General features: G+C 48.0%; 1 protein-coding gene across 6 annotated transcripts; it reads left to right on the plus strand.

Annotated features, from left to right (window-relative positions):
- The first annotated feature begins 1 nt into the window (after position 1).
- LOC135920388 (uncharacterized) lies at positions 2-27996 on the plus strand. 6 transcript variants are annotated; one of them, XM_070526715.1, is made up of 4 exons: positions 2-141; positions 23308-24147; positions 25706-25865; positions 27533-27996. In XM_070526715.1, exons 2-4 carry the CDS (start codon positions 23387-23389, stop codon positions 27863-27865), a joined length of 1254 nt encoding a protein of 417 aa, XP_070382816.1. In that variant the 5' UTR covers positions 2-141; positions 23308-23386; the 3' UTR covers positions 27866-27996. The 6 variants fall into 6 exon arrangements, with proteins under 6 accessions (XP_070382816.1, XP_065310718.2, XP_065310717.2 ...); XM_065454646.2 differs by lacking the exons at positions 25706-25865; positions 27533-27996 and adding exons at positions 8452-9157; positions 11001-12241 and having other exon boundaries at positions 12-141; positions 23308-23580; XM_065454645.2 differs by lacking the exon at positions 2-141 and adding an exon at positions 12128-12241.

A 27996-nucleotide genomic window follows, 5' to 3' on the forward strand; every position in this document is an offset into this window, starting at 1 on the left:
TGTCTTGCAATTGAAACTGCGCGCCACTTTGGCTCGCGCTGTCGGTCTGATCGGGTGCGGCGTGACAGGCGTAGTTTTTGACTGGTAATTGTTGCTTCGAACCGGTCGTCAAGTTTCGCTTCGAGATGGAATTTATATCAGGTATGTGTCCGCTATGTGTGTTTCAGTGCCACACCCTTATAGGAAGCGTGCATGTCCGTGGAACGCGCTTCGACGTGGGCAGGCTGAAGTTCTCGTCGATTTCGAAACAACGTGATTCGGGTATCCCCGCGCGGAATGATTCGATGTTTTGTGATTAATCCACTCACGCGCATATTGCGGCACTCGCCTGCAAGCCGAGACGCGCAATACGCGTAGAGCCTTCCTTCCAGCTGTTTCAGTGGACACCATGATTACAGAAACTAAGTTTGTTTTGGGCAAGTCATCCTTTTGCAGGTGCCCGCCAGCAAATCATTTTGGTGTGTCACATCAGCATTACGGCGGAAGGCAGCTTGGATTGTGCAAATAGTTCACACTGCGAACGCGAATCGAATGATTGTTTTCGAGTCGAAGTGTTCGATTGAAGAATTTAATAATTGATTTCTTCTAATATGAAATTGTGACTGTATATAGCTACTGTAATTATTAGCCGTTGTACGTGCACCATGTATTGGTCAACCGGTTGCTTCAAGTCTCATTTATTAGCTAATCAGCAGCAGCCTCGTTGAAAATATATTTTTCTCGGACGATACCATCTTGGAGCGGACTTCCAAGTATATGTGTGGAGGAAATGCGTCCAGCATGTTTCCTTACCGCCTTTTAAACTCCATGCTGCTTTTAAATGCGTAAGCATTTGTATGACTACGCAACGAGGTAACCCGTGTGTCGCGTAAGAAGAATAGCTATAAAGAAAATAACGTGTAAAACAATTTCTACGAAGGCTTGTTGAAATATTTGGTGATGGCGGAATAAAAGCCATTCCTAGAATCACTTGTACAGCCGACTTTGTGCATTATGGACATCAGAAAAAGGTGCAGTTATTTTTAAATGCCAGTTTGACTGTAGTAACCCTTGGTAAGAAACTTAAATCACATCTTTGGGTAAGCTCGCGATTTACATAGAATCTTTTTCGTAACTTGATGCTCACGTTGTAAGCTCGTATTATAGGTGTCTTGCAACGCGGTCGCATAATATCAAGCCCTAGAAGCCTGTCAGGAAATGAATCACCACGCTTAGTTTCCAGCTTGCATCCTTAGCTTTGTGCTAGCCGATGTTACGGTGTGTGCGCGTGCATTTAGAATTTTTTTAGAAATCGCCTGTAGTAGATAGCATAATTGTACTGTGTGAGCTGGATTGCTCGTAGCGGTGGACATAACTTGCAGGATAAATCAAAATGAATAATCGTCTAATTCACAAAATACCACTAATTCAGTTGTGACTAATTAAATTGCTGCACATATTGCAGTTTACGAATTGTGGCTGGTGAGTTTGCAAAGCGTATCCACTTGGAGCCAATTCTGAGGACATCATGCTGGTTATTCGCGATATGCCCCATCAAACTTAAATGACATGCTGTTTTATGCATTCAAGCACAAAAGTAACTGGAAAGTTCATGTACTTCCTCGCACACTCTGGGAATGAATATCTCGAAACTGGTGTCATCCTGAAAATTCGTTCCAAGTGCATACGCCTTGCGAACTCATCGGTTACAAATCGTCATTTGGTACATGGGTCGTTAAGAAATAAACTAAAAGTTAATTAGTAAACTTCTGTTAATAGTCGTTTATGCATTTCGATTTTTCGTGCAAGTTATGTCCGCCTCTTCGAGTAATCCAGCTCAAGGGACTGGAAATATGCTATCTGCAACAGACGATTTTTAAGAACAATGTAAAACAAACGAACAAAATACGTCACAGGACAGTTACGAGCGTGTAACGCGCATGTTTAAGGCGTTAGCTGTGGTGTGAGAGGAAAAAGATACTTTGTAGACATATGTTCAGCTTTGTCGCCTTTATTTATTTTAATGTAGCGATAAAGGCCTTGTTATCGCTAAAAGTGAGTTATGTGGTGACTGGCAAGCCCAACGCCACACGCCGAACGAGCTGGCGCCAAATGAGCGGACGTAAACAATGCAGCCGATGTAAACAGTGCTTAGCGGATTGAAAAACGAACTGCGGGTGCCGATTGCGGGGATGCTGCAACGAGAGTGGGCGGCTTAACTTGCGGAACAGCCTACACTTGCCACGCACCGTACTTGTGCATTCCTTCGACTTGTTGCATGGATTCAAAGGCTCAGAGCGTGCCTGGCAGTGGGGAATGGCGTTCGCCACCCGGCGGTCTTCAGGGCGTACTTCTGCTTGGGTCATCACCGCCAACCGATGGCGTTTAAATTAACGTGATGCGGAAGAATCGGATTCCCGGGAATGCGCCCCACATTGGTATTCGACTGTTTATATCCAAGAGGTTACAAGTGTGAGCCCGAAGTCCCTGGGTACGGCCGCCCCACCTGTTATGAAAACGAGCATCAATACCGGCGTAGTAGTTCACACGCTGATCTATGCCGCGAGAAACATTGCTGCGGAGCCTGCGACCAACAACTCGTGCGAAAGACTGCGGCCAAGCTAAACACCTATGAACAGCTGCTGGAAAAGAATACTGGCGAATTTCGGACCAAGGGACAAATTCTGGGAAAGGAGGACTGTCAGTTCATTGGGCGTTACTGTGCGCTGTTGTGTGAAATAATATTTTTAAAAAGGATCTATCCTTTGAGATACACACGTACAGCACGGAGAATAACGATCTGACCAATTTCCATGCTTATCTGGAAAAGTTTTCGCATCGAGCCGAGCTTAGCAGAACAGAAGCAGTTTTGCGAATAGAAGTCTCGGAGCGTAAATTGAATTACGTGTAAGACCAGCTAATAACAGTAGCATCAAGCTTCACAAATATTCAACTGTGAAAGTCTTAGATCAAATTCTTGTTTTTGAAGACGAAGTGAAAGCACGTTCCTCCTGATGTGATGACGGAGCCCAGCTGGGTGGCGATTTGCAACCTAAGGGTTGCTGAATATTATTCAGGAAATCGGGATTGTTCGCTGGAATATTGAAGTCTCTCACAAGAAACTTTGGACAAGATCTGTACGGCAGCACTGCATTGGCGACATATAGGGCACAACCTGTGAGGCGGTGGCTTTGGCATTAAAGTAAGCCACTGCGACGACGAGTTATCTAGTGGCACTACGTACACCTCACGCACATTGTAGCGGTGTCTTCGAAGAGGTCCAAGTGTTCTGCGCGGACGTTTTTAACGCGACAGCGTTAAGGAGCTCGTGTCGCAGAAAAGCCGGTGTCGGCGTCGGCGTCGTCGGCGTTGTTCTCGGCGGCAAATGGCCACACGCACCGCGCGGCTCCTGTGTTGACGTCCAGATCTGAATCAATACACGTATCCTACCACCAGTGACGGCGCCTCAGGCGCCTGCTCCCTCTCCTGGCACTATCGCGAAATATTTGTATTCGTCCCACACTACGGGGGTGTGCGGATTTAAACTCATGACCGTAGCGACGTGTGTGGTGTCGTAGATGTCGGTGCAGTCATAAAGTGTTCTTATTTGGCCCTGGTCCAATTGGTCTTCAGTTATGTGTAGTTTTAGAGAGCAGCCCTTAGGCGCCCGTTCGTGCAGCGAGCGTCGGCGTACCTCGGTAACCGAGCGAGCGAACACAGCGAAGGATAAGAGGACGCGGAGCGTAGCGTGGCATGAAAGACGGCGATGTTGAAAGTGGAGGAGGAGGGTATGGCGAAAGGTGAGCCAGAAGCACGGCAGAGGTCGTTCTTGAACCAAAACCGACCGCACACCGAGCCGTTGTAGCGAGAGAAGTTGTTCAGAAACTGTTGGGCGAAATAATCGGCTGCAGCCTCTGTGTTGATTGGTGCAACTGTTTGCCGAATCCGGCGCTTCGCTTCTACCTCGGCGGCCCAGACCGCGGGATCGTGGCGTCCAAGATGGTGGGCTTCTGCTTCCGCTGCTCGAACTGCAGGGTCGTCGCCTCTATGCTATGTTTCTTCTACTTCTGTGGTTCGAACCCATGAGTCATCTCGTTTACCTCGCCTTGCTGCTGCCTCCACGGCACTGCGCAAGCTAGGCGTTCACGCTTCCGATTCCGCGCTCGCTGGATTGCTCGGATGTCCTAACGCTTCTTGCGTGACATTCCACAATACTGTGGCCACCGTCAGTTGAAAATATTGTGTTTCCATATTTTATGTATCGAAGATCCGAGCACATAAGACCTTACGAGTTGTGAATGCGAAATCATTAATGTCCAAATGAACGCCGCTGAGCGTTCCTTCGAGCTTTGCGCTGCGAGTGATGCACCTAGCGGTATACGTGCTGCCCGAGCCAGCAAGCAGCAGCAGCAGCAGCCTGCCGTGCTAACTCCGCACGCCACCTCCGTCCTACACGACGAGAGGCTCTCCCATCACGCGCAACACCTGACTCGCTATTGCGGCAGCAGCTGCTGCCCTTTTGCCCACACACCCGCCGTGGTTGCTCAGTGGCTATGGTGTTGGGCTGCTGAGCACGAGGTCGCGGGATCGAATCCTGGCCGCGGCGGCCGCATTTCGATGGGGGCGAAATGCAAAAACACCCGTGTACTTAGATTTAAGTGCACGTTAAAGAACCCCAGGTGGTCGAAATTTCCGGAGTCCTCCACTACGGCGTGCCTCATAATCAGAAAGTGGTTCTGGCACGTTAAACCCCATAATTAAATGAATTAATTTTGCCCGCACTGCTCCGTCGAGGCGCGCATGTGACGTGGCGTCGCAGCCAAAGGGAATTCAGGTGCCGTTTGGCCGCTTCAGAAAGGGACAAACGAAGAAGGACACGCACAGCGTTGATTTAAAACAACTTTAGTGAATAAGCGAAGACCGTGTATATATGTAGCGTGGAGGCGTGCGCAGAAACAGGGGCAGCTATCAAAACCGTCATATCGAAGATTAGGAAAGACAGATCACTTGCCGTGTGTTCATAATGAGCGAGGCACATGCATAAGGGTTAAAACTGATTGAGATACGTAATGTACATTTGTATTTGCGCAATTGACAGGGAATGCAATAAACCTAATCAACTTCAGTGCAGTAGGTGAATGAAATTGTTTCTCCTCCCTTCCCCGTGTGTTCACATAGGGCAAGCATAGAGGCTATAGGACGATTTGTTACTGCAATGACAAACGACTGCGGAAAAGACATAGGAACGGACATAGCGCTTTCAACTGTGTCTCTCTGAGCCTTGTACCAAAATTAAGGCCGCAGGCGCATGCTCAGCGTCGTTCATGCATCAGGCTGTCATAAATTCCATTTCTTTTTTTGATAGTGAAATCGATGACTTCAACGCACAAAAGTCACAAGCCAGCCATCATGTCCGCTTCAGTAACCTCTCTAATTAGCTGCGTACGGTTTGTCATATACAATACAGGTTTTATCGAAATTTTGCCGATATCCGCACATTCCGCCAATGCAGAGCAATAAGTAAAGCCAGCGACGTTGTTGTCGACATTGTTGCGATGCTCTTATCAGCCTATCTCCCAAATGTCAAAGACATGCGATGATATTCAGAGGCCCGCGATGACACGCTGTTTGTGGTTGTGAACAAGTTCAGACGAACTTAGTTGACTGTAAAGGGCATGTCAACTGCGGCGCATGCGCGGTTGGTGTGGCATGGTGTCGGTAACGATGTCGGTGGCGCTACGATAAAATGCTCACCAATAAACTTAAGATTGCATAGCACTCTTAAAGAACTGTGGACTCAACCTAGGGGACGAAGGGGATGTTGAATGCACTTTTGAGCAAACGCAGCGACTCTTTGCAGCTGTTTCTAAACAAAGATGGTGGCACAAACATCCGTGATGTCAGAGATGACGTATCGGCGCTGCGGTTAGGGTGGAAGATACTTGCATAAACTTTGACCTTCATTCTCCGCGCTAATAACCAAATCTATTACGCTAAATAAATTGAAGTTAAACTTTGAAAAAAAAATGATATGTCACCTAAACGAAATTTATGCGTTGCTGCTTAGTGCTACTTGGAACGAACTTGCTCGATAACACTTGCAGTTTCGAGATATTAATTGTCGAAGTTGGCAACAAAATGCGTAGGGGTCCCACTTGCTTTTGTGCTTCAATGCGTAAAAAGACGTTTTCTCTAAAACAAGTAAGTCGAACAGCGCATGTTATCCGCTACTTTGACGATGCATATATCGAAACCGGTGCCGTCCTCACTATTCGCTTTAGGTGGATATGCCTTGCAAACTCAGCGGCTCCAACTCGTAAATTGTAATATATGCCGTAATGTGATCAATTAAAAGATTAATAGTGATTTTTTATTAATTGCACTCGAACCTCGTTATATGAAGTTGAAGGGGGAGTTGACATTACTTCGTTATATTAATTTCTTCGTTCTATCCGTTACGGTCATTTACAGCAATATGTGCCAACTCGGGTGCATAATTGTAAGCGTGCGAATAAGTAAGACGGCTTTGAGGCCCGCGGAACCGCCACATGGCTACGCATACGATGAAATATCAATAAAACAACAAAATAAGCTTCGGCACATGACTTAGCATCTGATGCGACAGCCTTTAGGTAGCTGCCTTTTGTTCCACTGTGGTAATCTTTCGCGCCCTCTTTCCACTTGGCTTGTCGCGGTCGAGCAGCACATGGCACGCAACGCAGCGCTCCTCTGTGCGGTCTATGAGGCAAGCGAACTTTGCCGCACCGGTTTGGCTCGGTCGAGTCGTGGCTTCCGAGATAACAGCGATGCCAATGCGATCTCGGAGCCTATGTCCAGCTGCCAGTCCGCGCGGCGCGGCACGCCGCACGAAGCGGGAGAAGTGAATGCGCAGCCTGGGTGTGACCCCCGAGATTGCACCGGGGAGATCTCGGAAGCCAGGCCCACCTGCGGCTGCCTGGGCGGTACGCCGTAGAGAAAGAGAGCAGTGAACGCATTGATATTTCGCAGGGTTTCGCGTAGCCGCGCAGCATGGCGCGATTCCTGCAGGCTTGCACATGACCGCCGAGATTGCGCCGTTGAGATATCGGAGGCCACGCACAGCTGAGCCTGCCTGCGCGGCGCGCCGCACGGCAGAAGTGAATGCACTATTCTGTCGCACCAGCGCGCGTAGCCATGCATCCAGCCATGCTCAAGAAAGAGAGGTCAGTGGAGCAGTGCGATAGTGAGCTGCTGCAGAATCAAGCGTCCTTCCTTTCTTTAGATCACTATCTATCTATCTATCTATCTATCTATCTATCTATCTATCTATCTATCTATCTATCTATCTATCTATCTATCTATCTATCTATCTATCTATCTATCTATCTATCTATCTATCTATCTGCTGTTTGTGTGTAGGGGCGAAGCTACGCGCATCGTTGAGAAAAGGCACTGTTGCTCCGCGATGTATTCGACGCGGGGACGCGGGAGTTTTGAACTGCTGCAGCGAATGAGTGCCGAACCCTGTGCAAAGCGATGTACTCGTATCGCAACGGTCCGGTATTTTTATTGCGAAAGCAATACTGCTCACACTTTCGGCCCATCTGAGGTCGTGGCGCCTCCTTACACAGCTGCGCGTCACGTGACCGTGTGACGTCACGCCAGACCGGGAGACGGGGCCCCAGCTCGCGGTATCGATGGTGGAGGCGAAGCCTTGCGCGCCGCTGCTGCGGTGCTACCGAGAGAGGGCGCTCGCTGGTGTGACGTCACGCCAGACGGAGAGACGGGGCCCCAGCTCGCTGCATCGATGGTGGAGGCGAAGCCTTGCGCGCCCTGCTGCGGCGCTACCGAGAGAGGGCGCTCGCTAGTGTGACGTCACGCTAGGAGGATAAATGGGGCTACAGCTCGGCTCCTCGCAGTGGTCGGCGCGCTGCCTTGCGCTATGTCGGATGATGTATGGCCATAAGTTTAACAAAGGGCAACCATGTCCACACCATCAGCCGAACCAAGGCGTAGCCAAGGGTACTGCTTTCGCAGTCTTCCAGGCTTAACCAAGCTAAGCCTTCAGCCATTTTTTTTGGTTTCGGAAACGAATCCAGTTCGTTATATCCATTGGCAGGGCAATTTCACTTCATTAAAACGAGGCTTTAAATACATGGATCTCTATGGGGGGATATCAAAGGGAATTTTTTTTATTTACGTTATATCCACTATTTCGTTATATTCCGTTTCGTTATAACCAGGTTTGAGTGCAGTCGATTATGCATTTCGATTTCTCGTGCGAGTTCCGCGGCTTCGAATAATCCAGTTCAAGGACTACAATAACACTATCTTCACAGGCGATTTTTATAACTTCTATAGTTTAAACGCACTTTTCGCGGTCAAGTTTCATTGATGTCGTCCCGACTTGACGGCTATTCGCTTCTTTATCAGCCACATTCTCCGCAGCCGCTACGATTCGCTCTTTGTTGTTGTTCGTATCCCCTGCTATAGAACGTGAAACGTCGGCACGCGAGGACTGGAGCGACGTCATCGCCACGAAGGACGCACGGGAAATCCTGAGGCGAGTCAGTTACCCGGACGACGCCACCCGGCGGTCGCTGTACGCGTCGTGGCTGAGAGTCGTCGCTTCCACCAGATGGCAGGAGTCGTTCGACCGCCTCATGCTCGAGTGCGTGGCTGCCACGCCGTCGCCGACTGCCCCCTGGAAGCCGCTGTTCGCCAGCATCTACAGAGTCGGGGACGTCATATACCTGCCGTCACGGGGTATGAAAGAGCGCTTGCTGAACCTCGACAAGATGCCCAAGCTCTTCGCACGAAACCTCGAGGACGTCGAGCCGCTCCCTTCTTCTCCCGGATTCGTCGACTTCCTCGCCGACCTGATACGGAAGAGCCGCAGCTCTCGGGCGGCCCTGAACGAGGCCGGCCTGATCATCGGCTTCTACAGCCTGGCGCTGGCCGTTGTCGCAGCCAAGCCCGTGAGAGAGGTGCAGGACTTCTTCCGAACTCGGCTGAAGAGGGCGCTGGCCGCGGCCGTGCCCACGTCGTTCGACGGAGACGTGTTCTGCCCCAGCGGCAGGTTCCTGACCGAACTGGCCCGCAAGACGTACTCGGCCGAGGGAAAGGTGAAGCCTTACATCGTGCTCCTGGTGCTGGGTCAGTATGCGTACCATGTCGACGCAGCCGAAGCACCGCCGAGGTAACGACATTTATAGTTATCACTGTGCGTGCGTACGTGCTTTGAGTATAGTGTCCCAGGCAAGCTGTTAAAAACTGACATCACATACGCTTATGCATGGAACCAGCGATTTTTGTTCTTGAGTTCTCATCCGCTACCAGGATAATTATTGCCTATTAATTACCTATTTAGAGAAGATAGGTAAATGACATTTTTGGAGCAAATAATGGTGTGGCTTCTTATTGACTCCCCAAATGCCTGCTTAATTCCGTAAGCTGCGATCGTCATGCGGAACACGCATCCGCGCCATCAGCGGAAGCACAATTCAATACAAACACCAACACTTTGCCACGTCCAAGTGATTGTCGAGTCAGCCACTGCGCTCGTGGTGTATTTATTGTGTTCCTTCCGCTTGTGTTATTTTTTTCGCGCAGTTTTAACCTTCCTTCCAGTTGTCATACTATTGGGATGCCGTCGTGATCGTTCCATCGACGTCACTACAGCTCTAGCTGTCATCCAGTTCTCGTCACGCTGTCGTCGTCCCATCTTCGTGTGGCTTATAGCGCGTTAAAAAGACAAGAACGAAAGTGAGACGTGACACACACAGGCGCTAACTTGCAACCTTCCGTCCTTGTTTTTTTAACGCGCTATAAGCCTCACGATGTCTTAGCAACAAGCCCAAATCACTGCTTTACAGCGTCCCATCTTCGTCGCCACCGTGTTGCCCTCATTCTGTCATCGTCACTCTGTCGTGTTTATGCTATCTTCATTTCTGGTGACCGTTCTTTCACCGGCTCACCACTGTTGCAAGGTTGTTGCCGGACGCGTCTCATGTATCGGAGCTTTCTCGAATGCTGTCGCCAACTCTAAAGCGAAAAAAATGGCTGTGGCTTAGGTAAGGTTAAGCCCAGGATGCGAAGCATACTAGCCTTTATTTTAGTTGTTGAACCACTGTTTAGCCTGGTGAACTGCTGTTGCTTGGCTATATTTGGTTCGGCTAGACGAAGAAACAACTCATGCATTACTTCTTCGCCTTCAAGAGTGGAACGCGACAGCGTTCCCGTCGACCCGCCAAGGGGTGTAAGACAATGGGCTACAGGGCAGCGACTACGCGCCCCGCATTGGACGCGGTGAGCGTCGAGCAAAGCAGCGTTCGGCGCGGCAACGAAATGTGCGCCTGAGCAAGAGACGCACGCCTTAGAAACAGCGCGTTTCTAAGGCAACACCGCATTCACTAGAGGCGCTTTTGTACCGCTTTGAAGCGTTGTACTCGTGGCTCAGTGGTAGCGTCTCCGTCCCACACTCCGGAGACCCTGGTTCGATTCCCACCCAGCCCGTCTTGCAAGAGTTGAGCCAAAGCCACTTCTCCTCTGTCGTGACGTCACGGTGTCACGTGATTTCATGGTCACCGCCGCGCCTGAGGAGCTGGGTTGAGCCCTCGTAATATGCTTCGCATAAAAATATTCTCTAATCAGTTTGTGTGCGTGACGCGAACAGCGGTGCACATGCTGGGACGTGTGCGAGCACCGGCTGTTACCCTGCACTGTACTAAAATTAAAGTAGCCGACGCACTCGACCTGCAGATCAGACTTCGACGGCCGACAAATCTGGTCGCCGCCGTAGTTGCGCTTTGTGTGGTGTTTGCTATGGTAGGCACAAATTTGCCCAATAAATAGTCAACTTTTGCACCTCGTTCTTCCTCGTCACAAGATCACAGCATTACGCGGACATCGATCCCGGTGCCTCTCGCGTGACAATGTTTCACGTGATTACAGTTTACCCAGTACAGCATGACAACACTTCACGTCTGTGACTCAGTGAAATCCTTTAATAGAGTCACGTTTTTCTCTTCTCCCTATTTCAGCGCCGACGTGAGGTTCCTGGAGGAAGGCTTTCTGACGCCAGCTAAGTACGGTCACCTGCACATAATACAGCTCCTGTACGTCGTGCAAGAGAAGACCGCGCTCAGCGCCAAGGTGCTCAACCGCATCCTTCGGGATGGCCACTCGCAAGAGGTACGCATGTCTAGCCAGCGCGTTCGCGAGTTCCTGGCAGACGCCGACAAGCCGATGCAGCGGACGAGGCCCTGGTGCCGGGCAGCCAGCATGCGTTTCTTCCCGCACCTCAGCGTATGCTATCACGTGGACTACGCCATGCGACTGACGGCGTTCGTGGCGCCCGACCCCGACGACCCCTTGTGGCAGAGACCGGAGTTTGCCGATGTGTCAGCGGCACGCGTGAAGGATGCTCGACTCTGGGCCCGCAACTTCAAGCGAGCCTTGCGGAAAGGAAATTACGGTACAGCGCCCAGGCTAGACTGCAGCAACGAGTTGGCACGGTTTGAGAAACCCACCGCTAACGCTGTGCGACCTTTCAGTCACTCTCCGTAGCCACATCATTAGACTGCCAAATCAAGCATCAAGAGCATGCTGGAACATTCCACCTTGCACCATGCTTAATGCAGTCCTTATTGCGAGTCTGGCGATCGAAGCCGTCCCAATGCTATAGGCCCAGCATCAAGAACATGCCGGAATGTTTCACAACGAGGCTTCACCTGGCCTTATATGCCATAATGTAACCCAGTGGTAGTTTTTTTTAGTGTTACAATTCCACTGCCAAGTCGACATCTAGAACATACCCAGGGAACGTTCACCTTAATTTATTAAGAACATTTCCTTCGGATCGTGCAGCCGCTGAAAAAACATTTTGTTGCGATGTCATACACGTGCTAAGTGCATCAAGGGTACGCCGTAATATGTTATCTCGAAGCCTTCCCTTGCCTCTAGTTTTCATGAAACCATTTTTGGCACTTTCTGTATCGTTGTTATTCCAGTGCGAACGCCATCAAAGAGATTGCGCTAGAACCATTTATTGTTAAACCTTTTCATGGAAAATACCGCTACTGCTTATAGCGATTTTTTTCAGCAGTTAATAAACGAATTCAGATGTTAACTCTGTCGTCACCTGTTTGTGTGTAACAGACCATATACGGTTCTGCGGAAATCGTTGTGTGGTTTGATTCCATCGGATTCGCCCAACGTGAAGCGGCCTGCAATGAGAGTGTCGGGCGTCAGTCCTGCCACTTTTCCGTATCGACTGCGTACAGTAAGCTTCTGTCTTACGCATGCTTCGTCCTACCGGGCGGAAAAACTTGCCGTACGATAGGTCTGTGCATACGCGAACGGTCCTTCGGAGCTCACGATTATAAACTACATGAGAGTCACTACAGGCGCATTTTTTCGCGTCAATGGCACCCAGCCGCCATTTTTAGATGGTTCACCCCTACGCCCTAGGCATGGTTACTTCTATAAAAAGGACATTTTTAAGGGAAAAGCCTTATATGCCCCATGAAGCGGAAAATCCGGCGAGCGTACGGAGTTAACATCGGATGGCAAGAAAACCCACGTGACCAAGTGATGACGTCACGTTCCCAGCGCTGGACCTGCTGAGGCTCGCACTGCGAAATCCAACGGTAAACAGCGACGGCGTCGGACGTAGCCCGTGGCCCACTCCCAAAATTTGATTAAGGTTGGTACAAATTACACTAAGGTGGAGTTTTAATTTAAGGTGATGACGTAGGCAAGTTCTAATGCGTTCGCATTCAAATCACATAAGGATACTTAAGTGATTATGAATTTATTTTGTATTGGCGCTAGATCTGTCGTAAGTAATGGTAGTATAATGATTAAGAGCGGTAATTTGCTTTAGATAACTAATGTGGCCTGAAGTAATGTGTCACCTAAAATTTTTATAATTGGTAGCAAACTTCGCAGGCACACACCGTGCGTAGCTACATGTGGCGCCAAGTGTCATTACAGCATAACATGACGATTGGTACTAAATTTGTATAAGCGTATGCAGATTTTTTAACATCGACCTTCATACCACGAAAAATGTCCCAATATCCAAGCGTGCATGGTCCTTTACGGCAAAGGGCGTAGCTCAAAATGCGGAAATGGGCATCTTTATATAAGTTTTACTGTGTTTGTAGAGTGTACACAAATTGAGGTGCTCTTCGGCACTCTTGCGGAAGCCGCGCGACTACCGTTGTACGCCGTGTTGGCTATCAAGCGCGCCACGTTCTTTTTGACGCAATAATGTTAAGAGCACAGCGTCGCAAAAAAAAAAGAAAACTCGGTGTCCGGCGCCGACCGTTTTGTGAGCGAAAAGTCGTTCTGAAGCACGCATACCGCGCATATTACTGCGCATAGGCGTTACTGAACGAATAGAATTTCTCAAAATGCGTCAGAAAAATTGTAAAGTGCGACTTGCACACAACCTACGGACATAATAGCATCGGGTTGTGATCTGAATATACGAGAAAACTGTTCCGTTACGCGGGCACTCAAACACAAGCCCCTTCTCTTAAGGGTCACTAAAAAAAAGTAATCTGATATCACTTGTACTAGTTAATTGCCTTTGTACATTACCAAAAGCGCCGTTCATCACCAGAGGGTGCTTGGTGAGCCCGAAAAGTAGCAATAGGATAATACTGGTGGCGATACCCGTAGAGTTTCGTACAATAATTATTGTAGGAAACTGGCGGCGACGCCTTGAAGTTCTCGCAACAACTCTCAGTGCGGTCATGGGTATTTACGTCAGCCGCTACGACCTATATATAGTTCTGTTGAAGGGTTGACATCCGGGCCAGTGGGTACATAGTTGAAGAAAAAAATCAGTCACAAAGGACAAGAAGAGATGTTCACATCAGAATGACTGAATTATCAACTGAGCTTTATTAGAAACGGCATAGTCATGGGGTCCTGGCATCCCTGGGGTCCGATGACGGTGCAAAATTGCCTCGCCATTGCAATGAATATGGCTGTTACCCACTGTTCAGCAAAGTGACGATTCTTGGCAGAGGCAAGGGCAAAGGAGCAAGAAATCCTGGAAGCATACTACATCAGGTTGTTAGGTGACGATTGCATTAGTACAACCTCGGTGCGCTTACTTGAAAAAGAATTTGCTTTGTTGGGTCGGTCTGTGATAGTGATGCTCTGTGATAGTGATGCTGGTGTTGCGCATGCCCTGCTGGTCTTGCTGGAACTATGCCGTTTCTAATAAAGCTCAGCTGATAGTTCAGTCGTTGTGAACATCTCTTCTTGTCCTTTGTTTTTGTGATTGATTTTTTACTTCAATTAATTCTGGTTCTGGTTATTTGTGAATATGAATTGTATTTGCCAAACTTCAAAATGAGAATTTTCGGAAGCTTACTGAGTAAACGCAGTCCATATATATATATGTACGTAGTAATCCGAGACGTCATGCTGACGTACGGCGGTTGGGTTTCGGGGCGGAATAAAAAGAAAATAGAAGTTTGATGATGGTGATGACCTCATGTTATGGCTCATACCGGCACTGGGGGATTGGCCAAGAATTGCGTGCTGAAACGATTACCTAATCTTTTGAAGGGTTACTTGATTACCTTCACTTTGTCGTCTTTTACTTCGAAAATGAAAACAGCTTTCGGAGAATACTTTAGCAGTACAAACTGATTTAGTGTGTCTGTTTGGCGTCTAACTGCATGTACAGGGTGTTTTTTTTAGACCGCGCAGATTTTTTATAGAAAAGTAATGATAGCAGCGAACGAGGCGCTTTTGTAGACACGTTCCTGGGCAAGCCAAACATATATTGCCGTTAATAACGTGAGATTTAGAAGAATAATGGACAAAAATGAATTAACTTTTTTATTAGTGCCTTGGTGGCAGTTGTCTAAATTGCAAATTTGGAGGCAGTTACATTTAATGCACGCCTGTTTATTTTTAAATCTAGAAAATCTCACCTAATTCGATCCATTCATCATCGAATTCCAAAGGTCAATCGATGCAATATCGAGTCCGAGCACGTCCCCCCTCCTTCTTTTATTTCCGTTAATCATCAGTACATAGCGAGGGCAACATAAGGAACATTTGTGCTCTGAACGCGTCATACAGACGGCAACGCCCCATAAAGATATGTGGGGCGAAGCTTGAATAATTGCATGACGAGGCAAATTCCGACTCGACACACAGCCGCGTTTGCTTGCCAGGCAAAATGTGTGTCAATAGCTGCCCCGACTGGCCGGGACGTTCGGTTGTCACGGGGCATTTCGCTCTGACACGATCGCTTTTTCTGCGCTTCCGCGGCGCTCAGTTTCGATATTGCCTGGATTTACAGTTAAACTTCGATTATGAATATCTCGAATTAGGTGCAACTTTAAATATACTTCAAAATGAAGGCGCATTAAAACGTGGCGCATCGGGCTGAGGTGATGAGGGAATGTCATGATTTGAAACCAATTGTCGGGCCAACTTTGGTCATGGCATGTGAAAGTGCGTATGTGAATTCGAATACCTTCATTGAACTGCATCGATCTCGTCTGGCACCCTCCTCCTTGTGCTCATATTATGGTGAGAATGAAACATTGTATAGAACATTTCATGTCATGCCACCATTCTTCATTATGAAAACAGTTTAGAAGGGTAATTGCACGCTGCCGGTTTGAATCTAGCCATTCTCGATATTCTATCCTTGGCAGCCTCCTCTCTAGGACATTATCGTAGGGATGTTAATTGGTGCAGCTGTTGTTAGGTTGGTAATCGAATCAGGGCGATTTCCTTGCTAAATTCTTTCATGTTTATCTGGTTTCATTCTTTTTTCTATGTTTCAAGGTTTCTCGTTAGTGTTTCTTCTTGGACTTGAATGATTTTCCTAACACCCGATTCTTGGCCAATCTGCCATAGTTGGCATGAGATAATAGTAGAAGAAAACCAACCAATCAAACTGATTGAACAGCTATCGTAAGAAAGAATTGAGATCGCTTTACAATCGCGAATCATCTTCAATGGGTGAATTCACCGTCAATTTTGTATCTGATATAGTGAGAAACGACCGCGAAAACCTACATGTTAAAACAAGTCGCAGAGGACTAACTGTAGCGTATACAATGAATTTATGGTGGCTATCTCTACTCAAACTGTATCGTTAAAGTATAAGAAATTGTGTGGAAACCATCGATAATGACTGCCAATGTAAGCGAAGAGCCCGAACAAGCGAATGAACTGACTTAAAAGCACTTCTTGTTGGGCTATTTGGTAGCTGTTCATTATAAAATATGAAGACGCCAAATAAACGGACACGCACAAGAATGTCTTCTCTTGTGCGTGTCCTTCATATTTGAACTTCATATTTCATAATGAACTAACGTTTTGCCGAGTCCGACCATAGACACCGACCAGCCACGGTAATGGACGAATGAGGCAAACAAAGATATTCGCTGGAAAAGAACGGCTTTGAAGCAGCAGTAAGTAACACCTGTTGTACGCTCCGAGTCATACGACCCGCGGCGCCGACGGCCGCCAAAATGGAAGCGACGCTCCAGTGGCCGGTCGAATTAAACATTGCCCGCAAGACGACACCGCGCAGCGGAGAACCCGCGCTGAGGACGCCGGGAACGTGGGAACGGCTTTTGCTATCTGAGCGAACGTGCCGGTGCCCTCTTACACGCTGTATGCACGCGCATCAGCCACGAATACGATCGTAAATGAATATTACAGCGTGGTTCTGCTGCGTAGCACGCAGTTCGAGCTGCGACTAGTCTTGGTGAAACATTTCTGCGGAACAGTGTATGCTTTCCAACTTAAGCTTGAACGGCCAAAAGCACCTAGTAGAGCGAGCTCGCGGGTTGGCCATACTCAGTGGAGCCCTGGACTAGGGCACCAACCCTGTGATTGCGGACAGAAGAATTCATCAGAAGATGGAAGAGGCCGTCTGAAGCCGCGAAGATCTCCTTTCTAGAGCCCAATAAATGTTTTCCGATCCGATCCGATCCCAGAAATTCTGCAACACCACCAGGCTTTCGAAAAATTCCTTAAGGCACCCCCACCTCGTTTCTTCGTGGACATTCGCACCATGGCGTTGAAGGGAACTGACGTTTCATTTCGCAAGGTCTAAGCTTCCACAAGGGCTGAGAGAACGGGAAATCCGTGCAGCGTTTTCAATAGCCACGTTTCCCCTTTCTCAAAGGTAACCCTATACCGCGAAGTGAAGCGCATTTTCGCATTGCGCTGCTCAACGGCCGGCGCCTACGTGTCGGCGGCCCCGGGCAGTCGGGCGCCTAGCTGGCCGGCCCGAGCGGAGAGAGCGTTGCGAACGGTGGCGACGGTGTCGAAGTTGAAGTCTCGTAGTGCTTAGTGGTTGTTTGGGCAGTATCAGCGTACTGACGCGAGGGCCCCTGCTGCTCAAGGTTGCTTCGTCTACATTGCGCATCCTATTCGTAAGCGATTCCTTTATTTTCGTTAGGCCTTTTAAGAAATCTCAGTGTAGTGTGACGTTCTAGTTATATGCTTTGTAACACGCTCCGCTGGTGGGAAGTATGCAGTCAGTGTCCAAACCATGATTTGTTTTGTTTCATATGTTGGCGCATATCACGCGATTTCTTGCGGAATTTGTAGCAGCGTTGACTAAGTCGCTTTGAATAGTCGCTGAATAATTGCGAATAATTATCTCATCATTTTTGGAGTCTCGAGGACTTTCTAAATATGTCTAACGTATCTGTGACCGTCCGTGCGCGGCACTTTGTCGCGTCGTTTGAAGTTGTCGCGTAGCTGTCTGCCTTTACGATTCTTCGTCGCCTGTGTTGTGTAGCTGTGTTCTTTTCTTATCGTTTTTTTTCTATAAACATCTCTTTTCGCCCACGAGTGGGAGGCCAGTTGGGGGAATCTCAGGCGGTGCACCGACTGCTTCGCCTGTCTGGCCGGGCGACCGCGTTGTCGCCCGCCTGTTGTATACTGGCGACAGAAGCGCCGTCTTCTAATTTACCGAACTGTTCGGTAAATGTTACCCGACTCTTTAGCGCACTTTCGCTTTCTAGACACCGACAGTTCTTCGCTCTGGTTCGTCAAAAGCCAAACGACCGTCTCCGTAGTTTCTGTACGTTGTTGATTTGCTTTGGGTTATAATTTAGGCAGACGGCTGTCATCGAGTTATAACTCTGCGAAGCCCGCCCATGATTGGCTGTGCGTATTTGAATCTGTGTGGCCTGATTGGTTCTGATGAGCGAGGAGTTGGGATTGGTGTTTTGTTTGCTCGCTGGCGGGTTGTTGGGACGCTGCCGGTGGCGCCCAGCAGGAGTGCGCGCCAGGGACACCAAGAGACCAGATCACAGCGAGTGCTGCTCAAATGTCATAGGTATGTAATGTGTAAGTGGTTAAATCTGTGATTCGGAACCAAAGTTCAATTAAACCAAATCAGGAAAATGTCAACGGATCTCCTGTGTGCTCGCCTCGTCCCTCCGAGACAGAACAAGTAGCGACAATATTCTGCGCTACAGTATTATATAACATAGGTGTATATATTCTATCTTCACATAGGTGTTGAGTACATAAAAAAAAGGACTCGCCTTGTCGACCTCCGTGCACTTTTTAGAACGGAGCTAAGGCGCCCGTTCCTGCGTTAACGGGAAGCTTTAGCTCGAGTGCTCCTATCTAAATACATGTAAAAGGAGAATTCGTTTTTCTCGGCAACCACTAGCTGCACCAAATTTGACGACGTTTGTTGCATTTAAAAGACAAACTTAAAATATAGTGACTGTTGGTTTCAAATTTTTGACTTAGGTCGTCAATTTTTTATTAAAAATTGGCAAAAATCGAAAACTTTCAAAAAACGAAACTATCAAGTTTATAACTCTAACTCAACCACTAAAATGGCAATACAATTCTGTGAATTGCATCTAATAGTACATCTAAAGCGGACAAAATTGATATGTTACACATGAATATAAAAAAATTTAATCATAGGGAAATACAACTTTTGCAAAACCGTTGTAACCAACGTAACAAATTCACGTAAGATGTAAAATGACATATTGAATTTGTCCGCTTTGAATGATCTAATGGATGGCGTTTACAGAACCGCGATATCAGTTCTTGATGCAGAGCTATGAATTTGTAAACTTCGTGCTTCTATTTTTTTCAAACAATCAAATATTTGAAAATCGTTTTAAGGAAATTCAAGCCCTAAATCGAAATTCCGCTTCCAACAGTCACTAGAATTTAACTTTCTCTTTCAAATGCAACAAATTTCATCAAATTTGGTCCAGGGGTTAGCTCATAAAAACGTTTTTGCGTTTTACATGTATTTGAATAGACCGCGTCGGAGTTGGGCCCGAGCTAAAGCTTCCTCTTAAGCGTCGGCGTTGTACATCGGCGGCGTAACCGAGCGAACGAGCACAGCAAAAGGTGAAAGGGAACACGGAGCGCAGCGCGAAAGAAGAGAAAGGAAAGTGGAAAGGGACGCTACAGTTAAATCACGAGGCGGAGAGGAGGGGAAGCGGGCTGCGCATGCGCGGAGTCGCCGGCGGCCACAGCCGCGTGTTCGATTTCATCTGCGCTTCCGAGGGGGGCGCTCATTCGCGACGTCAATCATCGGCCCGCGGTACCAGCACGTGTGACGGGGATCAATGCTCCTGCAAGGGGCGATGGCGAGCACGCTCGATGTGACGCTCCCTTGGGTGTTGTCGCCGCTGAGACTGATGGGGCTCTTGCATTGCCCAGGGGGCGCTGCAAAAAAAGGTGCTAAAAAGCGCCCTCTGCGCTAAAATGGGTCGTACCAAGCTCGGTCGTCTGCTTCGGAAAGCACGTTTACAATATGGACCCACCACTTTCGGTTCTGTTGTTTCACCGCCTGCAGCGAATATCGGGCGCCGAAGATTTTTTCAGGGGTGGCACGCTGCGTAAAGGCAAGAAACTATGCAGTGCCGAATACGTGTACGCCGTTCAAGAATTAGGCGGCGAAGTTTTAGCACCGTGTCAATCGCAAGTGAAGCGAGTCGCGTACGAAGTGGAACTTCAGGTAAGGTTTGCACGCTAGCTGCTAGATTCAGGCGCACAAACGCGAGGAAATACTTGCTATAAATGAATCCACAGCAGCGATAAGCAGGCATCATGTGTACGGAACTGCTCGAGCGCACGATCGTACGCCCCGCGACGGCAGCGGTCTTTTGACATGCCGCGAAACGGCGGGCCTCTGCAATCTTTGTTGACTGCATGCCGCTAAACGAGTAGTTATGCCTGCGTTGTAGTAACGGCCATCTGTCCCTTTTAGTGAATAACTGATGCAATGCATATGAGCTCGCACGTACGTGCGAATCGCGCTGCAGCGCGAGCTCGTGCGCTGCTCGCTTGATGTAGGTTTTAATGACAGCGCTCGAACATCGATGTGCTGCAATCAATACTGCCTTGCTGCGCTGCCTCAGCGTGCTGGCTTGACATCAAGGATGAGCGCATTTAACTCTCTTAACCTGTGCTGCTCGTAGTGGAGTAGTGAATTGTCATCGAATGAGCCCGACCATTTGTGCTCATTTGCACACACCTGGTCACTTCACCACTTCGCACGTCGCTGTGGCCGGGTCTCGAATCGTGAATTAATTACCAGCCATGCCTGCTGCTATGTCGGTCTGCTGTCGGGACTGTAGGTGCAAAAGACCGAACTTTAGAACGCAGATAATTAAGCAAGCTTCAAGACAGGCGAAGCAGTCAGCATGGCGCGAAGTTTCGCTTACTCGGCGCGACGAACTGCAGCTATGCAGCGCGCCCGATGCTCCACTTCGTGAGGCCTTGAAGGAAAACAGTAGAATCTGATGTTGGGATTCAGGCCTTCTTGTTCATGGCAGCCCACGACGCAGAAGTAATGACGGTGACGCCTTTTCGAGGCTGGGCTAGGTCTCTCCGGATGGGCGTCACCGATTCCTTCTGCTCCTAGCATTACGTCCCACGGCACACGGAGAGTCCGTTTTCGTTAAACTATGGGCTGCGGCAAGCTCGCAGCGTGGTCGGCGTGGTCTGTGAGAAGTGACGAGCCTTTTCGCATTCGCAACAGGGCAGAAAAAAAGTGCGAATCGACGCAAAACTCGGCCTACAAACGTGCTTCGCCACAGCCAGGGTTCAATACGACCCAAGCTGGTACGACCCAAATGTCGTTTCCCGCGCCGCCACCAGGCGCCGCTACTATGCCTCAAACTCCAGCGCAAGACGCCCATAGCACGGTTTTCCCGCGACGAAGGACCGCCCTCGTCGTTGGTAGAACGAAAGCGTGAGAATAGCGCACTGCCGCGCAAGACGGGCGACGATGACTACGATACGGCGCCTTAGTAGCGCGCGTCGTCTATATGGAAACAAAGCGCGCTACTCACAGCGTTCTCTCTAATATAAGAGCTGTATACCTATATAATCATGATACAAAATATTGACAAGGGAGATGGAAACACGTATAGAGCTGCGCTCAAATTTCGCATTAGGAAGTATCGTGCGCTCAAATTTCGCATTAGGAAGTATCGTAATCGTCGGGAATTTTTTTTTATCATACCACTGCGTGCCCACAATATCACCGTTATTTGTTCCCTTAGCTCCCAGTCACGTGGTTCACTGGCGTATGACCGTCTGCCACGCGGTGCTAAAAACATCCATTGCTTTCACGCGCATTCCAGGGAGCCTATATCTGCCCCCTCCTTGCGGCACTTGCGTATGCGCAATGCGAACAAGTCTGTAGCTCTGGGCAACGTGTCGTTACGGGACTATGGGTAAAGTGTACTTCGACGAACGGGTTCGCGATCTGTTATATTTTCAAAGCGTTAGTTCTTAGCTCGGTGCTCAGTATTTCGCTGTTGACGCCGTCCGCGGAGATACTCAATCAGGTCCCATGAGTATGTGCCGCCTGGTATGTTATCATGCCACTCAATTTGTATGTGCCATCATCGCCGCACCGTCGTGTGCATAGCAGGGTTCAAGCAGCAGTAAAGTTCTCAAAGTAAACCACTAACGTTCTCAAACCTATTGCGAAAGAATTTTGGCGCGACATGAAAGAATTGGATGTTTGGCCGTAATTTTCTCTTCCAGTAGTCAGCCTGTTGCCAAGAAATCAAGGAAAATTTATATATTTATTTATTACCTCGAAGGTCCCAATGCTGGGCATTATACGAGGGGTCGTCGACGGTTAACTATGTGATGAAGGTTGTGTATCGGCGAGAAGAGATTTGAACAAAGCAACATGAGTTCTGGTGGCGATAGGAGCGGGAAGAGCACTCCAATTTCGCGCAGTCTGCAGAAAGAAAGATCACAGGTGCAGGTGCATATAGGGGTACGGGCCCGGGGTGGGTAGCCCGAGTTCACGTGGCTGTTGTGCTACTATTGCTATATCTAGCCGAGTACCCAAAGCCAGTTGGCAACTATCTAACGCGAATGCTATTACATACTAACTCTAACCGAATATACGAAGTTGGCCACCCTGCAAGCACAAGAAGGGCGGATTAAAGCGGTGGATGTTCCAACCATGTTCGTCATTATCCAGTCACTCGATACATTTCAAAACATGATAGCTGGTTGTGGCGATTAGGCCGGCTGATGTCGTAAACGTGTTGTCGTGAGGCAAGGAATGATACAAGTTATAAAAGCACAGGCGGGCATTGTAACGGGGGAAGTGCTGCGACCTTGTCAAGGTGGGATTTTAAATCTGCAACGCTGGTAGTGAAGGAATAACCAGAAACTACGAATCGTGCGACTCGGCTCTGGACTGATTCAAGGGCGTCGAGTTAGACTGCGCGGTGAGTATCAAGCACAGAACCTGAGTATTCCAGCCTATTTCGTACTAGGGCTTTGTGGGGGAGCTTTAAATCGGACGATGCTAAGGCCGATGTTCCGCCGTAAAAAACCAAGAACACGATTAGCGGAATTCACGACCTTGTTAATATATGTACAGTGAAAACATATATTGCCAATGTTTCATTTGGGTTAAACGACATTAGCCATTTGCTCTACTATGCTTTGATTAGTATAAGGCCATGCTTAAGAACAGGGACATCATTTCAATTGGGAACAATGCGCTAAATTACAGAGTCATCGGCAAAAAGGCGCCTATTAGAAGGAAGATTGAGGGGAAGGTCATCAGTACATTATACAAAGAGGAGGCAAATGTCATAACAGAAAACATTACTGGTGTAAATTGATTTACGGTTCTTGGTTCTTCGTATTGTCCATTTAAAGTTTTTCGCACTTGTCAGTGGCATGGTTATGCGCAGAAGCCGGCGCAATAATTGAGTACGTTCCTGCATATTGATGAACCATTCATGTAGAAAGGACTGCGCAAGTCGTCCAGCTGAGTGAACTTGAAATATTTCCCTCGGGTTTATCCTTCGGCAGGCAGCCGACTGTACAGCCGGTCATCCGCATCAAAGATCTACTTGTCAAAGAAAGATCAAGACCATTCCCGCCTTCAGTCATGAGCGCGTATACACCTCTGGCTTACTCCTTCGCCCAAATGATGGGCCCCGGTGTCATGGTCTACTTAGACACGCGCACCGACTGGAACGACGTCATTGCCATGAAGGGCGCCCGGGAAGTCCTCGAGGGCGTCAAGTATCCGGGCGATGATGCGAGGAGGTCGCTGTATGCGTCCTGGCTCCGTGTGCTCGCCTCCTGCAGGTGGCGCGACTCGTTCGATCACCTCATGCTCGAGTGTGTAGTCGCCACGCCGTCTGTTTCGAAACCGGAGACGCCGCTGTACGTGGATATTTTCAAGGCCCGCGATCCCATCGACCGGCCGTTCCCGAACGTGCTGACGCCTGTCTTAGACCTGGCGAAGAGGCCCCGACTGTTCTCGCGCAAGGAGCCCGTCGAGCCGCTTCCGTCGTCGCCAGGCCTCGTCGACTTCTTGGCAGACCTGCTACGCAAGAGCCGCACTTCGCGGGCGGCCCTCGACGAGGCCGGCCTGATCATCGGCTTCTACAGCCTGGCGCTAGCCACGATCGTAGCCAAGCCGGCGAGCAACCTGCAGGATTTCTTCCGGATCCGGATGAAGAGCGCGCTCTCCGCAGCCGTGCCGACGTCGTTCGAAGGGGAAGTGTTCTGTCCAGGCGGAAGGTTTCTCGCCGAACTCTCCCGCAAGGCTCACTCCATTGGAAGTGAGGTGAAGCCTTATATTGTGCTACTGGTACTAGGTCAGCACTGCTTCCACGCCAACGCGATGGACGCTGCACCGAGGTAATTATACCGGGTGTTTCAGCGAATATTTTCGAAATTTTTCAAAAGGTTGCCTGTGGCAGATCGGGCAATTCTAGTTCATGAGCTGGTATACCCGAAGAAGTGGACATTGCTTGCACGATAAATTGAAATGCAGAACCGACTAATTAGGAAAAATTTGCTTAGTTTAACTATAATTGCCCACATTGCAATTTACAAATTCTAGCCTTGGAGTTCGCAAGGCGGATCCACTTGAAACAAATTCTCGGGATGCTACCAGTTACGAGATATTGATTCCCGAACTTTGCGGAGAAACGCATTAGCGTTACAGTTACTTTTCTGCTCCAACGCATAAAACGGCGTTTTGTGAAGCCTTGCGAACGCCACGGCTAGAATTTGTAAATTGCAATATGGGCCATAAAATAATTAGTTAAAACTTAATTAGTGAATCTTCGTTGATTAGTCGATTATGCACTTCAATTTTTTTGAGCGTGTCGGCCTCTTTGAGTAGACCAGCTCATGAATCAGAATTGTGGTATATGCCACAGGCAACCTTCAAAAATTTTTGGGAAGTGTTCGCTGAACACCCTGTATTTCGGGCTTGTATATGAGCAACTTATTTATTATTTTTGTTAAAATTATGTGCATCCTCTTCCGCGATATAATTACACTTGTCATGTGTGGACAGTCGAGCATTTCGCTATCCTGTAATACTGCCTGAGAACATCTAGAATAATTTAGGTGATCGAAGTCATATATGGCTTCACTTAAGTAAGTATACTATAGAAGTGGGAAAAATTTATTTGTATGTTCACCATCAGCCTATTTATGTCTTCTGCAGCACGAGAACCTCGCTCCACAGTCTCCAATTACCGTTTCGAGCCAGCTGACACCACCTTATGCCTAATTCTTCGCCGTTTTCGACTGTGAATCCCTTCTCTTGGCACTCATTCTGTAACTCCAATAGACCAGCAGTTGTCTACCGTGCGCCATTACATATGGCCTGCCCAAATGCACGTCTCCCTTTTAATGTCAGTCATAATATAGGCTCTGATAACTAATCCACCGCCGTCTTCATGCCGGTAATGCCTAGGTAATGCCCGTCGTATGCGCTCGAACGTTTCTTTATTACGTTACGTTTATTTCTTTCTCATGATTAAGGTCAGCTGAATAAATGACCTAAACAAACGCACGCTTGCACATTTGCATTAGCATCTTGAAGATCATCAAAATTCTATCTTCCCTTCCTATTGCGTTTCTACGCAACAAATAAAAGAAAGATAAGTACTCCACGTTACAGCTCAGGAGCACTTGCATCTCGGCTGCATCATCTTAGGCGGAAGATACGCAAACGGTAGTAAGGATTCGTTTTTAAGGAGGAGGTTGCATGTGACAGTATCAACACAGAACTTTAGACATAGGGGCTTGTCTTCGTCATGGCAGTTTTTTGTTCGTCAGTTGTTGCCCTGACGAAGACGAGTCTTTTCGCGAAACAATGGCTCCATGCGGAGACGCTCCTGTTCGATGACTGTTTGTCACGTCAAGTAGTTTCCATTTTCTATCTTGTTTTCGATGACAGGGCCGATATGAAGTTCTTGGAGGAAGGCTTCCTGAAGGGGGCAAAGTTCGGTCAGCTCAAAATTGTCGAGCTGCTGTACGAGGCGCAGGAAAAGACCGGGATTGGAGCCGCCTTGCTCAACCGGAAACTTCGTACAGAAGACAGCTCCTGTGATCCAGAGGTTTGAGTTGGTTTTTGTTTTGCCGCAGCACGCTCCATTTAAAGGAGCAAAAGTTTATCGACACTACGGCGTAAGCAAAAACATTATTATAGCACAGCCGTCCAATGCGGATGGAATTGCGAGTGCGCATTGCATTGTGGGAACATGCACACGTGGGCGTTACCGCTTGATTTTGGTTTTCATGCCTGGGGTCTATTCTGCGAGGAATGAAAATTTTGTTGCGGCATCTGATCGAGAAAGGGATATTTACCTAACCGCCCTTGACCATGGCGCAGCGTGTTCGTTTTCATAGGGAGCGCATGCCGCAGGAGATAGGCATGCGTAGGAGACCCAATCACGTACGAGTACGGCGGGCTATAGTGCACGATTGGATACAGCCAAGCCGATGTTTCTGAAGTAGAGCGCACGTAATGCCTTCATTGTGAGCTTGTGCTTCTTCGGAATATTTATTTATTTATTTATTTATTTATTTAGTTATTTATTTATTTATACATACTGCAGCGCAATTTGCGCTATAGCAGGAGTGGGTTGAGAAAAGGTACAGAAAATGCATTGGAGTATACAGCGCTGAACACAAGTGAACACTTTTACAAAAGAGCACTGATGAAAGGAAAATACGCAAGACGTTATACAAATGCTGCCGGGCATGGGTGAGCACGATTATGCATCTTGGATGGCGGTTGCGAAAATTCGGGATGAGCGTGAGCGAATGGACCCAGGTTATGAATTCCAGTCTTCGATTGAGCGTGGAAAAAAGCTGAATTTTAACATGTTGAACACATGTGGTAGATTATACTGTAATATTTCGAATTTGCATTAGAGCATGACGTAACACCCTACCGTTTTTCGTGGTGACAGTCGTGTGAATCTGAATGTTTAACTTAAGAGGAAGCTTTAGGCTCGAGCCCAACTTTGACGCGGCCTATTCATTTGCAGGTAAAACGCAAAAATGTTTTTCTGAGATAACCGCTGGAACGATTTTGAAGTAATTTGTTGCATTTGAGAGAGAAAGTTAAATTCTAGTGACTGTTGGAAGCGGAATTTCGATTTAGGGCCTGAATTCTGTTTAAAAAATTTCCAAAATTTGCATTTTTGAAAAAAAAGTTGAAGCACGAAGTTTACGAATTAATAGCTCTGCATCAAGGACAGATATCGCGGTTCTGTAAGCGCCACCCATTAGGTCATTGAAAGCGGACAAATTCAATGTGTCATTTTATATATTACGTGAATTTGTTACGCTATGTACAAGTGTTCTGCAAAAGCTGTATTTTCATGCTACTAAATTTTTTTAGATTCATGTGTAACAAATCAATTTTGTCCGCTTTAGATGTGCTATTGGATGCAATTCACGGAACTGTGATATAATTTTTCATTGCCGAGCTACAGAGTCGTAAACTTGATAGTTTCGTTTTCTAAAAATTTTTGATTTTTGCCAATATTTTAATAAAAGAATGACGACCTAAATCGAAAATTCGGTACCAACAGTCCCTAGATTTAAAGATTTTCTTTTAAATGCAGCAAATCTCGCCAAACTTGGCGCTGTGGGTGCCGAGGGAAACGAATTCACCTTTTACATGTATTTAGGTAGTAGCACCCGAGCTAAAGCTTCCTCTTAAGTCTACAAGGCCTTATAACGGTCGTCGATGTTTATGAATTTCCGATTTCAGGTCACGGTATCCAGCCACCGCGTTGAAGTGTTCCTGGAAGGCGATAAGGAACTGTCGCAAAGAACCAAACCATGGTGCCGTGCGGCAAACAAAACCTTTTTCATGTACCTCGAATTTGACGAGAACCTGGCCTACGCCATGAGGTTGACGGCGCTCGTGGCGCCTGACCCCGGCCATCAGCTGTGGCAGCGACCGCAGTTTGCCGACGTCGACCCATCCGAACGCGCCAAGGCGCGACTCTGGGCCACCAAGTTTAGGCGCGCCCAACGCGAAGCAGACCTCGAGGAAACTGCCAAGTCTAACCGCAACCGCCACCGTCATGACAGCGCTTAGCCTAGTCTCTGACCGGTTTCAGTGTGCTTTTGAATGTCTGCTTTGTCTTCGTAAAGCCAGCTTTTTTTAAAAAAATGAACTATTTCAAGTGATTCTTGTTCAATGGAATAAAAATATCGGGTTTTCTTACA

Source organism: Dermacentor albipictus, chromosome 10, assembly GCF_038994185.2.
Source record: "Dermacentor albipictus isolate Rhodes 1998 colony chromosome 10, USDA_Dalb.pri_finalv2, whole genome shotgun sequence".
Classification (NCBI taxonomy): domain Eukaryota; kingdom Metazoa; phylum Arthropoda; class Arachnida; order Ixodida; family Ixodidae; genus Dermacentor; species Dermacentor albipictus.

Bases quoted from the DNA above. Each gene is read 5' to 3' on its own strand.
- LOC135920388 (XM_070526715.1), top strand. From the start codon at position 23,387: ATGAGCGCGTATACACCTCTGGCTTACTCCTTCGCCCAAATGATGGGC. The intron at 24,148-25,705 runs GTAATTATACCG...TTTCGATGACAG, and splicing joins GCGATGGACGCTGCACCGAG to GGCCGATATGAAGTTCTTGG. The intron at 25,866-27,532 runs GTTTGAGTTGGT...TTCCGATTTCAG, and splicing joins ACAGCTCCTGTGATCCAGAG to GTCACGGTATCCAGCCACCG.